This window comes from Megalobrama amblycephala, linkage group LG14, assembly GCF_018812025.1.
Source record: "Megalobrama amblycephala isolate DHTTF-2021 linkage group LG14, ASM1881202v1, whole genome shotgun sequence".
In the NCBI taxonomy this organism is placed as follows: domain Eukaryota; kingdom Metazoa; phylum Chordata; class Actinopteri; order Cypriniformes; family Xenocyprididae; genus Megalobrama; species Megalobrama amblycephala.
The window spans coordinates 44730541-44748739 of record NC_063057.1 but is presented as its reverse complement, the minus strand read 5'-3'; the positions used below and the strand labels follow the sequence as shown (position 1 = coordinate 44748739).

At 38.8% G+C, this 18199-nt stretch overlaps 1 protein-coding gene across 1 annotated transcript; it reads left to right on the top strand.

Moving 5' to 3' along the window:
- Positions 1-5945: 5945 nt before the first annotated feature.
- On the top strand, positions 5946-14142 carry LOC125245812 (gastrula zinc finger protein XlCGF57.1-like). Its single transcript, XM_048156586.1, has 3 exons — positions 5946-6019; positions 8727-8861; positions 11566-14142. The coding sequence occupies exons 2-3, from the start codon at positions 8777-8779 to the stop codon at positions 13032-13034; spliced, it is 1554 nt and encodes a 517-aa protein (XP_048012543.1). The 5' UTR covers positions 5946-6019; positions 8727-8776; the 3' UTR covers positions 13035-14142.
- The last annotated feature ends 4057 nt before the right edge of the window (positions 14143-18199 follow it).

The following is an 18199-nucleotide window of genomic DNA, read 5'->3' as shown; positions in this document are numbered from 1 at the left end:
GCAGTTTGCAGTATTACAGTCCCTCAATAATAATCACTGCACTCAACACAGCATCAGTGTTGTTATACATACTGTCACTATCCAAACAATTTATGAATAATTAATTATCTGTGTGTGTGTGTGTGTGTGTGTGTGTCTGAGCCAGTTGTCTCTGCACAAGTAAAGTCAGACAGAGAAAAATACATATTTTATTTTATACCCAAGCAATGCACAAATGTCTGTTCAGGTCATAGGCTCAGGATTAATTTTGCCTGCTATTTCTTTGCACAGTAGCTAGGTGTCACTAGTGAGCAATGCTGAATGAAGCTTTGGGTAATGAACCTTTTGGTGAACCAATGGGTTGTGAAGCCTCAGTGCTTCATGAGGCTTCATTTGCCCATCACTAATGGTAAGATCCACGTGCAGCTTTAATTAGGGCAATCCAAAATCGTAGTCACAGCCAGGTAAAGGGTCAAAACCATAGATTCAGTCCATACAGAAACAAGAAACAAGAAACAAGAAACCAAACAGAGAGGCGGGAATTCCACAAGCATGTAACAAAGATGAAGACTCGACAACAAATGACAGAAACAACAGGGTATAAATAGACAGACACTAATAACATGAGTGACAACAGCTGAGTACAATGAGTGATAATGAGTCCGGGAAGTGGGTTATGGGAAATGTAGTCTGCAGTGATGAGACAATTGTCTGGGTTGGAGTGCCCTCTGGTGGCTAACTAGGGCACTCCAACTGGTGATCATGGCACTATGTAATGCATAAAGTTGTAGATGCCCATCAGAGAGCTAGTGCAAGACAGGCATTTGTGTCTTTAATATACAAGACACCTGATTCCACTCATCAGATTATTAGAAGAAACTCATGGACTTGAAATGGGACAGAGGAGACATGCAATGTGCAGTGTTAGTATAATATTAATAATTAATATTTTGTTTGTGGCTCAGGGAAGGCAGTGTCCTAGCACTACCCAGTTAGGCAGCCATCACTGACTTTACCTCTCCTGGATCTGCCACAGAGGCCCAGTGCTTCAAGCTGTTTTTTACAGAGGAGCTTGTTGGAGAAGTTGTGGAGGAAACAAACCTGTATGCTGCAGAACTCCAGAAGAAGATTGCACCAGGAGTGCAGGGAAAGATGGCAAGGTGGGTGCCAACTACTATCAAATGAATGTACTCATTCCTGGTGGCAGTTCTTCCGATGGGAGTTATCAGAAAGCCATCTCTTCGGGATTACTGGAGCACTGAACAGTTGCTGCAGACACAATTTTTCGGCTTACTGTTTTCTCAGGACCGCTTCCTCCTCCTCTTCCGTTGCCTGCACTTCACCAACAGTGCGAGAGCTAGTCACCATTATCCACTGGACAAAATAAAGAGCTGTTACCTCAACCTTTACTGCTGTTTACTGCTGTTACCTCAACCTTTGGTCATGTTTTTGTCCCATTTAAAGATCTCTGTGTGGACGAATCACTGATGCAATGCAAAGGCAGGCTGGCCTTCCGTCAGTGCATCCCTGCAAAAGAAATCGATTTGGGGTGAAGAACATCGTTTTGATCGATGTGCTGACCAGATACGTGCAAGACATGAACATTATACTGGATCCACTACTCGCTCCTTATCTGGGAAAGAGCCACATCATCTATGTGGACAACTGGTACAGCAGTCCATCGCTGTTCCAGCACCTCCTCTCTCAATGAACGGGGGCCTGTGGTACTGTGTGGGCCAACAGGAGAGGTATGCCAGTTTTCACAGGAAAAATGACAAAAGGGCAAGTTGAGCGAAGACAGAACGGAACACAGCTGGTGGTAAAATGGCATGATAAGAGAGATGTTCTCATACTTATGATGTCAGCCACAGGGAAAGTCGATTTAGTCACCGGTGAAATGAAAGTCAAGCCTCACCGTGTCCTTCAATACAACAGAAAAATGGGGGCAGTCGACAAGGCCAACATGGTCAAAGGCTTTTTTGTGTTAACTAAGTGGTACAAGAAGATCTTCTTCTATCTGCTTGACACTGCTGTGATGAACAGCCACATTGTTCACCACCAACTGTCAGGTTAGAAATTGACACAGCCATCTAAAATAACCATAACTTATATTTCATGCACTTTACACTTATATTCACAAAGCACATTAAAATATACTTACACTCAACATTCTTTCGAACTCATCAAATATGTAATTTACTACCAACAAGACAGGACATCACTTCCCGGGAGTTCAGGACAAACCAGATGAAAGGGCTTCTGGAGGAGTATGGCCCAACCCGGTGTCCACCCAAAGGGGACCGTCCTGCTCTGGACACTCTTCTGTGGTTAACAGCAAGGCATTTTCCCACTGAAGTGCCACAGACCACCGGCCAGGACAGCAGGACCAGGTGCCACTGCAAAATCTGCCTCTCCAGCTCTCAGAAGAGAAAGAAGAGGCATCTAACAAGATATATGTGTGTGCCATGCAACACTACGTTGTATATTACTCCATGTTTCGAGGAGTTCGAAAAAAATTCGAAAAAAATTACTAAAGAAAACCCCCATCAATCATTTAAAATTAGTTTATACAATTTTTTTTATCAATAGTTTTTGTACAAATGGTTATCTGACGCCATCTGCCTGTTAAAATGGTTGACATTAAATGAACATGGTCACCATTTCATGCATTGTGTGTTTCTCTCTTCAGTATTTGTAATGCAACTGAATATAATTATGCTTGTTAATAACAAAGCAAAGCAACTGCCACAGCGTTTATTTGACACCATGCACATGCTTTTCCTTTGTGGATGCATTTAAGCAGCTAATGGTGAATAAGTAAAATGTATAACTTGTATTATGCTTCATTTTACTTTTAACAACAGCAACAACCCAATGATAACTTTAGCGGTGAAAATAAAAAACAAACAAACCACAAACTGTGCACTCAAAAATAAACATCAAATAATGTTCATAGCAATGGGTCAATCAGATTCACCAAAATAGAACAAAAGCACACCATTACAATATGTTCAGTACAATAAATCTGGTGCACATTAATTATGTTTTGCTTATGCATTTTTATAGTCCATGCACATCGACAAATAATTTGGGCAGATTCTAAACTTAAAATAAACACTCACCAACTAGTCGTATTCGTGTGCGACAGCTGCCATGTGCTCCCATGCAATGCAAGAGAAGTAAAATTTAAATAAAACGGCTGCAAAAAGTGTTAAAGCAGAGCACAACTATGCTCCTTTTTAGAAAGAAATGGTATCTTTGAGGATTTCCAGTCAGGATTTAGACCGTACCATACTGAGAGTTTACAAATGATTTGCTCCTATCATCAGATCGTGGTTGTATCTCTCTATTAGTGTTACTGGATCTGACACTATCAACCGCAACATTTTTTGAATAGAATCAAATTATGTTGGCATTAGTGGAATTGCATTGGCATGGTTCAAATCATATTTATCTGACCATTATCAGTTTGCATCAGTAAATGAAGAGATGTCAAACTGATCGCAAGTATCAGTACTAGGACCGTTGCTTTTCACTCTGTACAAGCTATCCTTGGGAGATAGCATTAGGAAGCATGGCGTTAGTTTTCACTGTTACGCTGATGATACTCAACTCTATGTTTCTTCGCGTCCTGACAAAAATTAATGGAATGCATAGCTGATATAAAAGAATTGGATGACCAGTAAGTTCCTACTACTAAATTCAGAAAAAACAGAGATTCTAATCTTTGGACCAAAAACTTCTTCATGTAATAACCTAGAATACTGTCTAACACTTGATGGCTGCTCTGTTAAGTCTTCATCGTCAGTTAGGAACCTGGGTGTGCTCTTTGATACCAATCTTTCATTTGAAGGCCATGTTACTAGCATCATTCTTCCATCTTAAAAATATATCTAAACTACGACATATGCTCTCAATGACAAATGCAGAACAGTTAGTTCATGCGTTCATGACCTCGAGGCTAAATTACTGTAACGCTCTACTGGGTGGTTGTTCTGCTTGCCTGATAAATAAACTACAGCTTGTACAAAATGCAGCAGCTAGAGTTCTTACTAGAACTAGGAAGTATGACCATATTAGCCCACTTCTGTCAGCACTGCATTGGCTTCCTGTTAAACATCGTATAGATTTTAAAATCTTGTTAATTACTTACAAAGCACTAAATGGTTTAGCTCCCCGGTATCTGAGTGAGCGCTTAACGCATTATAGTCCTTCATGTCTATTGCAATCTCAGAATTCAGGCCAGTTGATGATACCTAGAATATCAAAATCAACCGCAGGCGGTAGATCCTTCTCCTATTTGACACCTTAAAGGATTGTTAGGCTGCATAAATTAGGTCAGCCGGGAAAACTTCCTATAACACCCAATGTACTTGTTACATCGTAAGAAGAATGGCGTCTACGCTAATATTAGTCTCTCTTTATCTTGAGGTTTACCATAGTCAGCCAGATCCGGGCCATATCCAGATCAGATGAAGGACCTGCGCTTAAACATGAGCACAAGACATCCCTGAAGTGTCAGCAGAGATTGTGTCAACTAGACCATCCCCTGTAAAGGCCTCAACAAACCCATCTCCAAACCAGTGTGATGAACCCGATCTTCAACTGGATTAAGTGAATCCTCATTTAAGTAAAGGCATGTGATCAAGATAGGCATCCATATTCATTGAGGTCCACATATCTGCTGTCAGGCTGACTGCCACAGCTTTCATGACTTAGGGCTTGGCTTTTTTTTAACTTTTCTTCTACCACTAATTTTAAAGCCTGACGAAATGAGATTGTGTGTTGAATAAAAGAAAATATCTTAATAATGTATTGAAAATATATTTTGTGTACCTATCAATGATCACATGCACACATCTGGTAGCCAGAACATATGTAGGGTCCAGTTTGTTGACAGACCCCCTGAACCCTTCATCCTCGACCAGGGTGACTGGCTGAGAATATTTCACCACCATATCCCAGCTCGTTCTCACAGAGCAAGCATTTCAACTAGGAATAAAAAGACATCAACAAATCTAAAAGTAAATCTGTACGGAAAACGCATTGAAAAGATTTTAAAAAGATCAATGACGCTACGAAATAGCACAATAATTAGGCTAATGACATGACAGGGAAATCAACCTACAAACACACATCTTATTGGGAGAGATCAATTTTAAAAACTCCTAAACAGTTGAAAGCCTTCTCTTTCTAGCTGGTTCCATGTCTACTATTGTAGTGTAATTAGCGAACTATAAATAGCAATCCGAACACTCCAACTCACCATCTCTTCAAGAGGGGGTTTGACACATCTTATAGTCGAAGTCCTGCCAAAATTCAAACCCCTTCTCGAAGCACTGCAAACGAGGCTTTGAATGTTACTTCACTATAACAATACAAGCCTCAGACGGGAAGACATTCGGCACTAGCTTTGAAGCCTTCAAGCATCAGGCATAATAGTACTACATAACACTTGAAATATTATCATAATGTAGTTTTTTTATGTAAAGTGATATATGATGATATAAAATAATACATTAAAACTGTTCAGTCGACTGATAAATTGAACTCAAACACATTAGGCTATTTGTGCTTTATAAATCTTTGTATAATCAACTTAAAATATAAAAACTTGCTGACTTTACATAAACATATTTTGTAATATTGTAAGTGAACTTTTTTTTAATCGAATTTTGACATAAGAATATTTGTATACTCTACACTAAAATGTGTCATGGATGAGTTTGGGATTTTTAGCAGTATTCATCAGATGTTTTCAAATCTACAGGTGTTGATCATGCTAAGACAACAATTATGGCTTTTTGTGACACATATCTCTATCTATATGTATAGAAGTTGACAACAGATGTATTTCACCAAGAATTAATATCTGAATAAAGCTGACATATGTTTTATTATTTGTATATGTTTTTGTATATACATTTCTATGCACTTCTGTGATTTTAACGTGTGAACAGGACTTTTATTTTGGGCTGGCGATATGACGTCATAATTATGCGCCACGCACCTGCGCTTGTTGTGGCTCGGCTGAACAGAGGTTTGTGGTTTTTATGCGTTAAAATCGCTACTAACCGTTCAGTCTATGTGTTTGACAAGTGATGTAAATGAATGAATTAATATTGAATGTAATATCTGACTTTTTATGCTATTTTTGTTATTAAAGCGCTTCTATACATTGTTAAAAGAAAAGGTGCGTCTCATTTCGCTCCCAATATCGTGAATCACTTTATCATAAACACAAACTCGGTCAACTGGAAAGTCGTGAAAAGAGAAACTGAGCGTTTCGAGAATCCGAGTCAGTTGCTTCGCTTAATGATTTCCTTACGAGAAAAAAACAAAACAAAACATGTCTTAGTACAGTAACCATAGTTACTATGAATTTTGTGGTAAAATAATAATAAAAAATAATCTGGTTTTGCTACTGCATTGGCAATAAGACTATAGTAACTACAAAATTACCTATAGCTTAACTATGGTTTTGTAGTAAAACCATAATAAACACAAAACCAATTTACAGACTCATTTATACTGTGGGAGAAACATCATGCTAAAATCATGCTATCTATTAATACTCAACTAATGTTCCAATGAGAGTTAGTTAGTTGGCATGTAGGTGCAACATAACTTATAGTCAAAAATAATATCTAAAGGGGGCCATCAAAATAACCAAAATGTCAATGTTCTGAAATCAAACAAATTATTAAGCTCAGCAATAAGATAGGGTTTATACTGTGCCCTCTTTTTGCAAGGCTCATGCATTGTCAATTTATTAAATATTTGGAAAATTATGTATAAATATACAGCTATATTATTATCATTTTTTTTTCTTTATTGTTATTACTCTAATATTCATTATAAAACTACATTTCATGTGAGTGATCTCTGATTGCTGGATCTCTCAGGCCGTTGGCGCACTTTTGGCATTTAAACTGACGTCACATTCATTGTTCTGAATAATTTTGTCACATGTGAGAGCATGTTCTCTTTCAGATGATGTAACTGCTGTAATTATGTATCATAGAATAGTAACTTGTCATTCTGTTTTTATTTTGTAGATGTTCATTGAAAAACATACAAGGCACTTTAAAACCATGGTGATACAACCAGTTAATTTGTGGTACATGAACTAGGCTTGGGCGGTATCCAAATTTTGATACTGTCAAACCTCCTCCCTATTTTACCTTGGTATACGGTATTACCGTGAATAATTAAAAAATTATGACGTAAGGCCCAGACAGCGTCACCAAACTGTTTGCTTGTGCCTAAACCGTTCAGAAACTGAATACCAAACACTAATACTGAAACAATAACAAAATACCATGCACAACAATATTAACAACTTTTATTAGCAACAAATAGCAGTTTATAAAAAACTGCAAATACAACAATCAAACAGAATTAAATTAACATAAACATCCAGAACAGTTTTCGCACAGAGATGCGCACACAAATCAATTAAATTAAATCACACCGCCCGAACAACTTTTAATAACAAAGAGCAATTTATAAAAAAGTGCAAAAAGACCCACAACAGTCAACCAGAGTTGAATTAACATAAACATCCATATTATAAAAATTATTGCAAAGCAATAGGCCTAAATAAAAACTTCTTTCCAGTCTTCTTTCCAATATTGTTTTTAACGAAAACCAAATAAAAATACCCGAATCAATTAAATAAATAAATAAAAATAAACAGTGCGAATAGGAACGAATGGCAAGTGGCATCAAATCTAGTCCGGCTTACTTTGTCCTGCTTTAACAGGGCACGTTGTGGACCGAAAACTTTACCTGAGGTGCTGAAAACCAGCGGTGCATTTTTCCACCAGAGAAGTGGGTCCTCGTCTCCTTGAGTAACTGGCTCCAAACAGTAGGCTGTTATTTCAGCTCCGACTCGGTCCTCTACGGTGCTGGTGCCGATGCCGACGGGACCTTACCATTGCATCGGCTGTTGCACTGAGTGAACTCGAGGCAATCCTCGCAGCAGTGAGTGCATGGTGGTTTCGTATATGCGACCTTAGGTTCGAGGTATTTCCATCTCTCGCGGTCACCATTTTGTTGCACAATTTGCAAATTGCCTCGTCCGTATTTACCGCCTCTCCCTTCTCGTTCGGTCGAAACTGCAGAAGTTTTGTTCTTTTTCGAGTCCAGATCACTCAGTGCGCGACTCGCCATCTTTTCCCATCTCTCTTTCTCCTCCATGCTGTCACGTGATGACAACCACGCATACGCATTTTTAGGCATTAAATGAATTATATTTAATATTTAATCCTTGTCTCCTATGACGGTAATCCTTGTCTCGTATGACGGTATTGAAATTGATACCGCTGCTATTTTTAGATCCCGCGGTATACCATATTACCGTATTACCGCCCAAGCCTAACATGAACCATGGTTTTTAAACTGCAATTTTACTGTAGTATTACTACAATATTACCATAGTATTATAGTTTAGTACTATAGTAATATTACTATAGTAACACAAACGTACAATGACAGTTTTTACAAACCAATTGCAAATGTTTTCATTAGAGTATACTCTATTATATAGGCTAATATACACATTATTAAATACCAAATATAAATCATAACTACTAAGGCTCTATATTTCGTGTGCCATTAAAGCCCTGACTGACTTCCTTATCAGTGCGCTGACTACTGAACTTGAGAGCGGATTGAGACGCATACAGAGATTTTAGTTTGGATCTATTTTTTTCTTTCTGTTAATTATTCTCATCCAAACACAGAGAAAAACTCCTGGTGAAGCAACTGAGATCCACGTGACACAATTATAAAGATGGCCTTTATTAAAGAAGAGAGTGTAGACATGAAGATTGAAGAAACATTCAGTGTGAAACAAGAAGAAAATGAGACACAAACAGGTTGGTTTCATTCTCAAAGCTGAACTCAGTCATTTGATCCTTATTAAAATGTCCAGATCTACAGATGATATTTATACAAATGCCATATGAGTGTCCTAATTAAAGTTTTATTTGACATGAGTGGTTCGCCTCATATGGACAAACATGTTGAGATCACATGACCAGGCAAATACTGATGCTGCCTTCAAGAAGATCCTACTTCCATGCTGCTTTTGTGTGATGCACGTGGAAAATAACAATATTCAGGGCCTCATAAACTTCAGAGGGTAAAAAACACTTGATGTTCAAACTCTCAGTCCAAATCCGATTTGTGTATCCAATTGGAATCAGATCTAAACTACTGACTGTCCATATCCGATTTGTGTGTCCCATTGTGCTCTTTTGTTTTCCCTAATTTCTGCATTGGTTTCTATGGCAATGACCTTGTGTAGATTGACATATGTCAAAAGGCTTGTTCGAGATGCATCGGCGCAGCACAGACCAATCGGCATATGACCATCAAAGTACCGTGAGAGCGCTTGGAGAGCAGATGACTCCTTATAATTTTGAATCGCTCTCGCGGTACTCGCTGATTGGTCTGTGCAGTGCTGATGCATCTCGAACAAGCCAGCAACAAGAAGGGGTTTACAAGAGATGTTTTGTCTTATTTCGAAAATGACAATAGCCCCGTTTCCACCGCAGTAACTTTACCCAGGAACTAGGGACTTTATGGTGGTACTCGGTGTGTTTTGACCGCAGGAACTAGGGTCTAAATGAAGTTCCAGGTAAAAATTCTCCCCTCAAAAAGTACCTGCTCACGAGGTAGTACTTTTTCAGGGGTGGGACTTGGAACATGCTGATTGGTTGAGTTCATGCAGCGTTTTATTTAAACCATCATTTTTAAAAGTCTGATACGGCGCATGCAGTAAGAGTTGTTTGCTATTTGAATCAACAGTGTAGTTTAAAAATACAACCGATGGACCGACGATGAGGTTCAGGCTTTATTAAGCCCATATGCGGAGGACGAAATCCAGGGGGGACTGGAAAGTTGGGCACAGTACTTTAGACCATTATGGAAACACAGAAAGCAACAGGTCTGGGGGGAAAAAAAGTTCCTGGGACAAATTGTTCTGGGTAATTTCGGTGAAAAGGAGGCTAATGTTTAGCTGCCGTGCCATCTTCTGAGGCAGTGGCAGAAATGTAGGAGGCTGGTATGTGCGGCTTTATTCCGTGCTTTTGTCTTTGCCGGTCCGAAAATGTGTCTCTATTTATAGGCTATTGTAATTTTCTGGTCGACTGGCATTTGCAACCACACAACCTTGTTTTTGCAGGTTGTGCTTTGAAAGCAAATGCGCTTTGAATAGGATTTCAAACCACATATGAATGTAGATCAAAACCGTTTTGTAAAAATTTTCATGTGATATTTTGCGGTTCACACTTGATAACAAAAATCGGATTTGGACTGACAACCTGAATGAGGTTGGTTAAAGTTCCCAAGCAAAATATTATCATATTAAAGCTGCAGTCCATAACTTTTTTTGGTTAAAAATGATCCAAAATCAATTATTGAGCAAGTACATAACCAATCAGTGTTCAAAACCATTTCTTTACCTTAGCCCGATTCACAACGGTGAGCTTGTAATAATGTTTTCTAATTTGAATGGTTCAGGTCGGTTTCTTTGGGAAATATGAGTTCGCTGCGGTTCGACTTCGTGTTATTAAGCCCAAAGTATAATTCACTTTTTACACGTACGTGAGGGTCAGCGTACAGTGGACGTGACGTGAATTTCGTCATCAGAAGAGTATGCGTATACTGTACGCGCACTGCCGTATTTTTGTAACCGCGCGTACTTTGTAATAAATGCACATACGCATTTTTTTTTTTTTTTTCAGCAATTAGTTTGGGGCTATTATATTTAGATGGTTGTCTAGCTGTCCCTATGTTTCATTTCCCCTTTTCTTATATTTGGACATGATTCAGACACACACTGACTTAGGCCCAAGTTTTGAGCACATTTATTTTTCAAAAGCATATAAATGTTATTCCTGCAAGGAAAAAGAAATGATAGGTACGATTAATTAAATTCCGTCACAGATGTAACAATAACATCATAAACACTGTAATAACAGTTCTCTGTAGTATCTTGTTTAATATGTGCAGGAAGAAGCTTTATCCTTCAAAAAGAGCTTATTTTCACCTGGACCAGGAATGTTGCCTCAAGAGGTGCCAGATTTGTGCCCGATGTATATCAATACTTTCAGACATTTGTTGCAACTTACAAAGTCCAATTCTTTCCTCTTTTAGTAACAACTGAGAAGTTTATCCAAACGTCAGACTTACTTTGTTTTGGTTTTGTATAGTGAAAACCTACTTTTTCTCAACTTCATTTGTTGACCCCTTCCTTCTTATTAAATCCTACGATATAGTTTTTTGCCTGCTCCTGTGAGTTTTGTGTTGGGTCCTGATGGATCTCAATCCCAAAGCAATCTACTCTGGGTTTTTGATAAGTGGTTTGATAACTGCCAGTTTGAAAGTATGAGGCGTGTCCTTAAGGAAGAAACAGTTAACAATATTGACAAGATGTTCTGATATTACAGGTTACCTCTTTCAGTAGCTTTATGGGTATAAGATCTAACATACGTATTGTTGGATTTAATGCTTTTTGATGTCCATTGCTTTGTGCTATTTAACTGGGGTTAACTTATTTGTCTTTTTCTGCTTTAGACCTGATAGTGCTGAAAGTTGAGAGTCAAGAACTGAATGATATGGAAGAAAATGACCTTCATGAGAAACATCATGAGTTCATCACTGGAGAACCTTTTTTTAGCGACTCGCAGACTGAAAAGACTTCCTCACAAAAAACAGGAACTACAAACTTTAAAGTCCACATGAGAATTCACACTGGAGAGAGCCCTTTCACCTGCCAACAGTGTGGGAAAAGTTTCTCACTGAAAGGAAATCTTAAAAAACACATGAAAATTCACACCGGAGAGAAGCCTTACACCTGCTTTCAGTGTGGAAAGAGTTTTACACAGAAAAAAAATCTTGACGCCCACATGAGAATTCACACTGGACAGACCCCTTATACCTGCAAACTGTGTGGGAAGAGTTTTTCACTAAAAGGAAACCTTAAAACTCACATGAGAATACACTCCGGAGAAAAGCCATTCATATGCCCTCAGTGTGGAAAAAGTTTTAGACAGAAAAAAAACCTTGATGCCCACATGAGAATTCACACTGGACAGACCCCTTATAGCTGCAAAATGTGTGGGAAGAGTTTCTCACTAAAAGGAAATCTTACAACTCACATGAGAATTCACACAGGGGCAAGCCCTTTCACCTGCGAACAGTGTGAAAAGAGCTTCTCGCTAAAAGGAAATCTTAAAAAACACATGAAAATTCACACTGGAGAGAAGCCTTTCACCTGCCCTCAGTGTGGAAAAAGTTTTAGACAGAAAAAAAACCTTGATGCCCACATGAGAATTCACACTGGACAGACTCCTTATACCTGTAAACTGTGTAAGAAGAGTTTCTCACTAAAAGGAAATCTTAAAACTCACATGAGAATCCACACTGGAGAAAAGCCGTTCATATGCCCTCAGTGTGGAAAAAGTTTTAGACAGAAAAACAACCTTAATGACCACATGAGAAGTCACACTGGAGAGAGTCCTTACATCTGCAAACTGTGTGGGAAGAGCTTCTCACGTAAAGATAGTTTTAGGATACACATGAGAATTCACACTGGAGAGAAGCCGTGTGTATGTAGTCAGTGTGGAAAGAGTTTCAGATGTAAAGGTACCCTTAATCACCATATGAAGATTCACTCAAGAAAGCACTATTTTATATGTCATCAGTGTGGAATGAGTTTCCCAGACAGGAAACACCTTAAGAATCATGTAATAACTCACACTGGAGAGAAGCCTTTCATGTGCCATCACTGTGGAAAGACTTGCATAAACAAATCAAACCTTGAGGTTCACATAAGGATTCACACTGGAGAGAAGCCTTTCACCTGCCCTCAGTGTGGAAAGAGTTTCACACGTAAAGGAAACCTTAACATTCACGTAAGAGTTCACAAAGGAGAGAGGCCTTACAAGTGTCTTCAGTGTGAGAAGAGTTTCACATTTCACACAATCCTGAAACGCCATTTACAAACTCATTCTGGAAAGAAATTGCAGTGTTCCTCAGTGTGAAAATGGAGCAATTCCAACAATCACCTGCAATTCACTTTGGAGGAAAACCATTTGTGAAAAAAAATCATTGCCATCACACTTACAGATGCATAAAAAAACCTCAGGCAAATGTGAGAGACTATGGCACCAGAAAATACATCTGTGTGAAATTGAGACTGTTCACGCCACAGCTGATCGTGGGCCACATCTGATTGTCCACCTTCAGGACCACCTCTTTAAATTTTATTTTTCTGCTTTTGTATTTTCTTTTGTGCATATGATCTTCACTGAAGGCCATCTCCTGCTATAGTTTAAAATTCTGTCTTGTACCTGAAAGATTATAAATAAAAGGACATAAACTGAATTAAATAATTAACATTGCACTGCATTATTTGATTCATCTTTATTGAATGAATGCACAGGTTAATATGTTTTCAATCTGGACTTTAATATGGCTACTGTTGGGGCTCATCCGGTGGTATCTGGAAACTGGTTCCTGCTGTGATTGTGTAAAAGCTAAACATTCTACCTGTTTCGCTGCTTATTTAGTCAAGTCAATTTCAATTTACTGTAGTAATATCTGGATTAGTTTACTGACAATTATGGAACCCTGGGACTATCCAGCAATTTTATCAGGAAAAAAACATGGAAATATTTTATTTATGCTTGGCTATGAATTATATTTTATCAGCACATTTTATTCTTTGTTGTATTTCAGGTAGCCTGTATGTACATATAGTTTTGGTGAAATAAAGAATCCTAAACAGTTTGCCTTCCTTTTCATGTTAAATAATCATTAGAGAAAGTCATTTAAATCCTATAAAAGAATTAATTCTCCAAACCACTTGTCTTATGTATATCTTGGGCTGAAGGAAGGGGAACACCTTAGGGATTGGTCACACTAATACATTTTTGTTTGAAAACATCTTTTTCTCACCATTTTCGCCTCCTGTCCACACTGAGACAGCATTTTTGTTATGGAAGACAACTTTTTAAAAACGCTCTCCCAAGTCGATAAATTTGAAAACGCTGTTTTTGCGTTGTAGAGTGGACTGTTAAAACAGAGGTATTTGAAAACGAAGCATGTTTAGTCATGTGATGCATATTGTACTCAAAGATATCTGTTAGTTTTCTGATCTCTTAAAGGTGCCCTAGAATTAAATATTGAATTTACCTCGGCATAGTTAAATAACAAGAGTTCAGTACATGGAAAAGACATACACGTTTCAAACTCCATTGTTTCCTCCTTCTTATATAAATCTCATTTGTTTAAAAGACCTCCGAAGAACAGGCGAATCTCAACATAACACCAACTGTTACGTAACAGTCGGGGTGTATGCCCCCAATATTTGCATATGCCAGCCCATGTTCAAGCCATTAGACAAGGGCAGAACATCTGGATGTGCACAGCTGAATCATCAGACTAGGTAAGCAAACAAGGAAAACAGAAACATTCTTTCTAAATGTTTCATTAGCATGTTGCTAATGTACTGTTAAATGTGGTTAAAGTTACCCTCGTTTATTACTGTATTCACGGAGACAAGAGCCGTCGCTATTTTCATTTTTAAACACTTGCAGTCTGTATAATTCATAAACACAACTTCATTCTTTATAAATCTCTCCAACAGTGTAGCATTAGCCGTTAGCCACGGAGCACTATCAAACTCATTCAGAATCAAATGTAAACATCCAAATAAATACAATACTCACATGATCCAATGTATGCATGCAGCATGCATGACGAACATCTTGTAAAGATCCATTTTGAGGGTTATATTAGCTGTGTGAACTGTGTTTATGCTGTTCAAGGCAAGTGCGAGCTCCGGGGGTGGGGGAGCACGAGAATTAAAGGGGCCGCACACCCTAAATCGGCTCATTTATAATGATGCCCCAAAATAGGCAGTTAAAAAAATGAATTAAAAAAAATCTATGGGGTATTTTGAGCTGAAACTTCACAGACACATTCAGGGGACACCTTAGACTTATATTACAGCTAGGGCACCTTTAATGAACTTTTTGAAGTGTCAGTTGCAATGGCAGTCAATGGAGAGAGCCATCTCTCAAATTTCATTAAAAAAACCTGGAACGACATGAGCGTGATTAATTAATGAAATAATTGTAATTTTGGAGTGAACTAACCCTTTGATAATTGGATTTCGCATACAGTATATTAGGTACTTGAATTTTTCTGCTCAAATGTGTGTGTATTTGAGAAGGAGAAGCTGTAATTTCTTACAATAATTATTTGTCATTTTCATGGAATTACTAATGAAATGTATTATATTGTCTCAGATCAAAAGAATGCAACAGGCAATATTCCAAACAAGAGGCTTACTGGCTTAATGTCAGTAATCAAGTGATGAGAGCAGTTGAGTAAGTAAGATATGGATGACACTTCTTATTGGTTTTAGATGGTGAAGACTGGAGATGGTTGGACCGGATGACTCAAGCCGGCAGCAGACAACGGAAGACTGAAGAGTGACTGGTAGAGAAGAGGATTGTACAGGTAAGTATCATTCAGGTAAGTGGTTCAGTTTGAACGACAAGACCAGACAATGGTAAACTGATGGGTGCTGGCTTATATAGTGTGTGGTTGATCAGAACTTGGTGATTATGAACAAGTGGGTGGAGTGTAGAGGTCTGGTGCTGACTCTGTGACAGTACCTCACCCCCCTCCATGGGCAGCTCCCGATGACCGCGGTGGACAATGACGGGACTGCCTCTGCCTCTTGGTGCCAGACAATTGGGATGGTTGGTGTGGAACTCAAGTAACAGTGATGGATCCAGAATGTCACCATGGGCAACCCTAGATCTTCCCTCTTGGCCAACAAAGCCCTCCTGGTCGACGAGGTATTCTAGTAGATGAATGTAAGCTGAATTCCAGACCCTCTCGCTCTCTTTGAACCAATGGTGGACAGCTGGAATGTCGGAAGGCTCATCTGACCAGGGAAACATGAGCTAGTCCTCTCAGAGAAATTAATTTACACGCTTTTAAGAAGTGTTCTACAATAATGAGGACACAGGTGTGGGAGTCAGTAGGTGGTAGATCAGTGGTGAAATCAATTCCTGTGTGGGGACAGGTTAGAGTACCAATTTTCTGGATTGTGTATACGGGATAGTGCGTCAGCTTTTCTGGTTCTCGTCACTAGGTGGGTAAGTCGCAGTGAAGTTAAATTGAGTGAAGAAGAGAGCCCATTGAGCTTGATTGGTGTTCAGTCTCTTGGCTTCTTGGAGGTACTGTAGATTGCGGTGGTCTGTGATTATTTCAAATGGGTGTTCTCCAGCCAATGGCTCCTTCCAGCTAATGTCTCCATTCTTCTAATGCCAGTTTGATTGCCAGCACTTTGTGGTTGCCTATGTAGTAAAATTGTTGAATAATATTGTCCCTCAGAAATTCTTGTTTCTATGTTCTGTGTAAAAGACAGACTTACAAATGCAGACACACCTAGGGAAACCACAGCTAAAACTGCATCAAGAAGTGGAAACCCATTGGAACAGCACCTTTCAGATGTTTCAGTGTCTTTATGAGCTGAGAGAGTTGGTGGGTGTAGCTTTGGCATCACTTCAAACCGATACTTCTCCACTCACACCTGAGGAGTATTTATACATTGGGGAGTGTCTTGATGTTCTGTCTCCTTTCTATGAAGCAACTGTGGAGCTGTGGGAGGCCTCTACCTCCAAAATAATACCACTACTAAAAACAGTGGACCATTCTTTGTCTGATAAAATGGCCCCAAAACAAAAAACATCTGTGATGGCCAGAAACAGTTGGCAGAAATGATTATCCAGCAACTCAGAGAAAATCCATGATTTGCAGTCCATGAATATCCTAAATTTGCCAACTTTTCTGGACCCACATTTTAAAATGCTAAGGTTCCTCAGCCCATCAAAGGGCAATAAGGCTCTTAGAAGACTCACTTATGTGCATTTGTAATTTCGCAGGAAACAACCTCCATCAATGCAGGCAGTGCCGGCTCAAGATGAGGGACCTTAAACATCAGATAGATCTTCATGCTGTACGATTTGTTGAAATTGAACTTGCATTTAATAACCAATTTTGCTCATTTTATGTGACGTTTGGCATCATTTAGATGCATTTGTCCAGCAGACAAAAAAAAACAAAAAACAATACAGTTGATGCAATGGTGGAGGTTCAGCGCTACTTGGCGGAGTCAAATATTCCAAGAGGAGAGGACTCTTTAAAATACACGGCAACACATAAATGTCTTTTTTTACCCAAACCTTTATGTTCTTTCTCAAAGATTTTTGTGTTGTCAAGCTTTATATGTCCCATATGATCAACTCAGCCTGAAGACAGTGGAACAAATATTGTTTTTAAGCAAAAATAATTAAGCTTTTTGCTCTTGTTACACAAGCACTTCCACTGCCCTCTGTCCAATCTTAAGGTCTTTAAAGTCAGAAATTCACATCCAAAACTTTCACACGTTAAAAAATAAATACAACCTCACGTTGTGTCAATCACGTTTACACACTGCCTCTGAAACTTTTGTCCGTCATAAAAATATTCGGATCAGGTTTGATTTTGGCATCTGCATTTTTTGCATTCGTGGCACGCAATTTGAGAGACGTTTTGACAATTCAGAGCCACCGTATAAGCGAACGCCAAAATCCCTAATGTCATCTGACAAGTTTATCCATGTCATCTACAGCACAAAGCAGTAGCACTGTATGACAAAATGCGGAAAGAGACAACATAAAGACAGATTGTGCCAGTATCGCTAGCAAAGCATCAAACCCACTGACATCCTGAAGTAAACTTTGAAACGCTCGGGATAATCAAGCGGCTCCTTTATGAGGTGGAACTCTCCTTCCTCTCTATGCAATCTCGGGATTGGATGGACCCAATATTTTCTCTTTCTTTTTCAGAAGAGAGAGGACAACAAACTCCATTTTGTATTGTTTTGCGAATTTTTCATTAATACGTTGCAAAAAATATGCATTGGACTCAGTGTGCAAGGTCTCTGTGCATGACAAATGTTTAGGAATACGAAAAAACGCATATGAAAATTTCAGACTCAGTGTGCAAAGGCCTTTACACAAGCACTTCCACTGCCCTCTGTCCAGTCTTACATGAGCACTTCCACTGCCCTCTGTCCAGTCTTACATAAAAACCTACCACCTTTATCGCTTTCACTCTATTTTATCCAGATTGAAATCAAACTGCA